At 36.5% G+C, this 4,975-nt stretch overlaps 1 protein-coding gene across 2 annotated transcripts; it reads right to left on the bottom strand.

Annotated features, from left to right (window-relative positions):
- Positions 1–442: 442 nt before the first annotated feature.
- ing5b (inhibitor of growth family, member 5b) lies at positions 443–3,092 on the bottom strand. Of its 2 annotated transcripts, none has more exons than XM_087238895.1 (8): positions 2,918–2,978; positions 2,550–2,621; positions 2,302–2,468; positions 1,488–1,599; positions 1,319–1,409; positions 1,096–1,231; positions 813–874; positions 443–711 (listed from the first exon to the last, which is right to left on the bottom strand). In XM_087238895.1, the coding sequence occupies exons 1-8, from the start codon at positions 2,952–2,954 to the stop codon at positions 672–674; spliced, it is 717 nt and encodes a 238-aa protein (XP_087095021.1). In that variant the 5' UTR covers positions 2,955–2,978; the 3' UTR covers positions 443–671.
- Positions 3,093–4,975: the final 1,883 nt, after the last annotated feature.

The following is a 4,975-nucleotide window of genomic DNA, read 5'->3' as shown; positions in this document are numbered from 1 at the left end:
AGCCCAATGATTGGACTTCACTATATGTCGCCTTTTAGGTTAAATATTTTATACTCCAATATACTATTCAGGGAACATCTAAATAAAGACGACGAAATCATGCGATATATTAACTAAAATAAGTTTATGGCAACCTCAAACTACAACTGTCTGCAAATGGGTTCCGTCCATGAGTTCAGATGGCTGTTGCATGGTGGGAACTGTAGTCTCGACCTCATTGCGCAGCGATGAAGTAACACGTCCTAAAAACTACATTTCCCTACAACTAACGCATTCTAACGCTTCACCGGTATGCCAACATAAGTGTTTAAAATGAAAAAAAAAAATTCACACCAAAGTCTAAAAAAGTATCTTTATTTAGATTTATAAAACCTCTTCCTTTAGCTCTTGTAGTAATATGCGGAACTGTTTGGAGAAGACATTAAAAAATATGAAAGTTGCACACCCTCATAAATAAACTTTATTTTTAGAGCCAAATGAAAAGAAACACTCTGCTGCCACCAACTGGATAATACATGCAATCCTCTTCCCCGTTACATTCATAGTTATCATCATAGCAAAGGCACAGATGGATAAAGTCAATTGATTCCCACTAAATGAGGTGTAATGCAAGAAAGACACAAGGTATATTTGCGGCACACATTTGATTCTAGGTAGATTGTGAACATATACTATTTTTTCTTCATGTCTTGGGTGCATCGTGGGCAATACCTGTAAATGGAAAACACAAACCATGGTAACTGCAATTTTAAATGTATCAGTATGTGGAGTGGGCAATTACAAGTAGTATGAAATTATGTAAATTAGCTTACCATTTACCCTTTGGTTTGGTTGCTAGGCCGACGCAAGCAAAATGAAACCACTCTATTGGACACTGTTGGAAAAAAAAAATCATACTTTTGCATATTAACAGTAAAATAATTTTATGTAATGTTATTAACAATGCCTATGTAATAAAAAGTTGATTGCCACTATAACAAAAACTATGAAGCATAAATCTATTTATAAAGCATAAATCTATTTCGAATTAACATGTAAAATAACTGTCATTTTTTAAACAATGGCTTAAAACAAATAATAATATTTATTACTCACATCTGAATTGTCACATCCAATCATTTCTCCATATGATACTTGACTACACAAACAGTATGTGGGTTCATTAGGGTCCACAGGCATATCCAGGACATCTGATGGGTGCATTGCAAGCAGAGATTCACTTATGTTGGGACTGAAATTTGAAAAAGTCAAAAGGAAAGAGTTAAAGTGAAAGGCTGGTTTGGCAATCAAATTCATGTATCCAATCAAAATCAGTTACCCATTTTTCATTTTTTTCTGCTTGGGTGAGTCTTGATCTGATGCTTTCTTGTCTCTTGCATGAGATCCCCTCTTATCTTTCATATTCTTATCTTCTGAAACAATAAATTTGTCAGTTAATTTTTCTTCTTTAATGGATAAGTTGTCTCAATATCTTCATGAAGACTTACTTCTGGATTGCTTTTCATCAGAGCTATCCTGGCTGCCCGAGTCCAGTTTCTCCTGCAGATCATTCTCAAAGCGTGCTAACTCAGCATCCAAGCGCCGAATGTGTTTATCCACCTGGAAATATAAATTCATTTGTTTTTACTTTACTGGTGTGTCAGTACAGATGTCACTGCAGCAGATTTATAAACAGGACAAATTAGGAGACGCTAAACAAATCGTTCGTGATTTATGACATGTTCTACATAATGAGTATGAGTTGTTACCTTCAGGGAAAAGGTTTAGATACCTTGCAGTAGATTAAACAGATATAAAATCTCTTTTTATTCGGTGAGCGTTAAGCTATTAAATAGTGCTGGCTTAGACTGAAAGTCTCTGTATTTACATATTAATGTGTATATATGGAGGTGGGGCTATACAGGGTGGGCCATTGATATGGATACAAATCAATAAAATTTATTGTGAATTTCACAAGTAAAACACCGGTGTGCTTGGTTTTAACGTAACTTTATTCTTTCATAAGTTATGTACAAGCCCCCTCACATATACTAATGTGCCACAATCAGGACGTTAATATCAACAACCACTCTCATTTTATTATGGTATATCCATATAAACAGCCCACCCAGTAGATTTATTTATTTATACACTTATCTGTTTTTTGTATGCTTGTATTGTTTTTCTATGCATGTCATGACTGCAGCTGAGGGCAAGAGCCCAGGACAAATTTCACTAACTGGGACAATAAAGTTTTACCTTGCCTTGCCTCATGCATCAAGTGCTAAAAGTGGATTTTAAGCTGAGAACTCTGGATCTCACCATTTCATATATCTGCATTGCGAGCTGAACCTTGTCATCGCTGAACTCTTTGCATTTGTTGTATGCACTGTCAATCTTCTTTAAATGCTGGACACGCTCCTCAGATGCCAGATTTTTCACTTTTTCAATATACTCGGAAGCTAGTTCACTTATCTCTGCTTTTTTCGCTGTAAACAAAAGAATTTAAATTAGTCACGTAAAAGTTAGTGTTCAATGCATTGTAGTATATCTACTGCATTCAGCCATACCTTCTGTTCTTTTATCCAAATCCTCCATCAAAGAGAAGTTTCTCTGCAGCTCACAGGGAAGACCCTCAATGCCTGGTGTGATTAAAAATATACATTTAAAACCCTGCAAAGCTGCAAATTGTTTACCTACATTGCCTGAACAGCAATACCATGCACGAATACATTAAAGTTAAGGTTTACAAGATACAAAATACCATTCAGGCACTCGATTAGCATTTACCATAAAAGACAATGATACATTTGTGATACTGAAACTTAACAACACCCCAACATGGCCTGGTGTTTTCGAGAATTTATCGCATTCAAACGACTCGACAGTAAGTAAAACAGGTCAAGAAGTTTAGAGGAATCTCTATTACGAAACTTACTGTCCAAATAATGCTCTAAGTACATTCCTTTCGCCATTTTTGTTGGTACAAACTTTTCACCGCAGGAAGGCGTGTGCGGAGGTTTATTTAGCGCGCGTTGAGTTTGCTTTGCTGGTGTGGCTGTGCAGATTATTAGATGTTTACATAAAAAGGATCAACCACATTGGCATAAAGTGAACACATAAGACTGTCCGCATGATTTATATATCATATATTTGCAGGGCAGCGTCTTCATCTGCAGTGCAGCAAGCAAGAACTTGCTCTACAACGCCATCTAGCGTAGTGGAGTTTTGTTTCACTTTGTTTTTTTCTTTTACTTATTAAATTACCCATAAATTGTATTTTATTAATGTCTACCACTCCCAGTATTATAAAAATATTTGTTTGTTCCTGCTAAATGTCAAAAAAAGTATGGCATATTGATTCGCGCATGCCCAGTAGCCTCAGATCATTTCCCTTCTATAGACATTACCGTGAAGGAGCTGCATGATTTAATGGTAGGTAGGTACGAAACAATTTTAAGTTTTTTATATTGTATGTTTCTTGTTACAAACAGCAACCTTTTATATTTTAAATAATTTGTAATAAGCGAGGGACAAAACAATGACGTGATAATCCACAATACATGACTTACTTCTTACCACAAGGTGTCAGTGCCGTCTGAGTTATCTTTCATATCCATGCCTGAAATGATAAGCAAAGTTTAAAGATCAACTAAAGTGATTGCATTTGGCATTTTATCGTGTCAGTACTACACATGGACATTGGACATGGAGGGACGGCCAAAGAATGGATTATATACGAAGTTTAAGATGAAATATGTAAGACAAATTCATTCTTTGTGAGCAAAGACCCACAGTGACAAAATCCCACACAGCCCTCATGCAAAAACTAGAGGATGCCAGATCACAGGCATAAATGTAGACATTACAACCAAATCCCTGCTAAAACCAGCTTGACCAGCCTAGCCAAGCTGGGAGTCCAGCCAAAATCAGCTATGTCCAGCTTAAACCAGGCTGGTCAAGTTGGTTTTAGCTGGATTTAGCTGGTCATTTTCCAGACTGACCAGCTAAGACCAGGCTGGAAATGGCTGGAAACCAGCCTGGAAGTGGCCAAAACCCCTCTAAAACCAGGCTGGTCGACCAGCTAAAACCAGCCAACCTGCCTAGGCTGGTTTAAGCTGGATTTTTCAGCAGGGATATACAATACAAAAATATTAAATTACAGTTAAATGTAGGGTTAAAAATTTAAATAATGTACAAATGAGGGAATATATTTATATCTATTGGAACAAGCTGGTAGTTTATTTCATCATCATTAATGGCATGTAAAACAAAATATATACAAATCTAAATACTCTGTAAATCCAAGAATCTGCTTAAATAGTCTTTAGAAGCCTGATTAGGATACAGTTTTTGTTAGAATAGTAATATATTTGAAAACACAAGTTACTCTGAGAGGCAAAAGCAAAGCCTGACTCCTCCCAGGGTTTGTATTTACCATTTGTTAGAAATGAAAACAGTAAGTAGAGCATAGGTGTTTAATCTCGTGTGAACATCTCTTATATTTAGCATAATTTTAACACTGCAAATATGGCGCTCTGCTACAGTGATATACTTCTCATGACAGCTTTTATCCTAGGTATGTATTTCGACTTTCTTGAATTATATTTTTTTGCCTAAGTTATTATGCTCTTGTAGACAATGATTTATCTATTATTGTACAGGATGCAAAGCACAGGACAATGTAATACAGCCCAAACAAGTTATGACAGCTTATGAAGATGGAACAATCACTCTTGAGTGCACGTACAAAGCGTCCAGCACTCAATATCCAAACCTCCTCTGGTACCAACAGATGACGAATGGATCCCCAAAATACATGCTGATGAGACTTTCTGGATCTAGTGACACTAATGAAGAGTTTAAGCAGAGATTTAACGCAGAACTCAACACATCTGCATTATCAATTCCTCTGACAATCAAGGATCTGCGTGCATCAGATTCTGCTGTGTATTACTGTGCCCTGAAGCCCACAGTGACGAAACTGAAGTCAAAC

The sequence above is a fragment of the Danio rerio genome, chromosome 2 (genome assembly GCF_052040795.2).
Source record: "Danio rerio strain M-AB ecotype USA chromosome 2, GRCz13ab, whole genome shotgun sequence".
Classification (NCBI taxonomy): Eukaryota; Metazoa; Chordata; class Actinopteri; order Cypriniformes; family Danionidae; genus Danio; species Danio rerio.
This window is presented reverse-complemented; position numbering and strand designations above follow the sequence as displayed.

Excerpts from the sequence above, each read along its gene's own strand:
- ing5b (XM_087238895.1), bottom strand. The coding sequence starts at position 2,954 with ATGGCGAAAGGAATGTACTTAGAGCATTATTTGGACA. Across the intron at positions 2,622-2,917 it reads CTTAGAGCATTATTTGGACA|GCATTGAGGGTCTTCCCTGT; the intron begins GTAAGTTTCGTA and ends TAATCACACCAG. Across the intron at positions 1,232-1,318 it reads CAGAAAAAAATGAAAAATGG|TCCCAACATAAGTGAATCTC; the intron begins GTAACTGATTTT and ends TTCAAATTTCAG.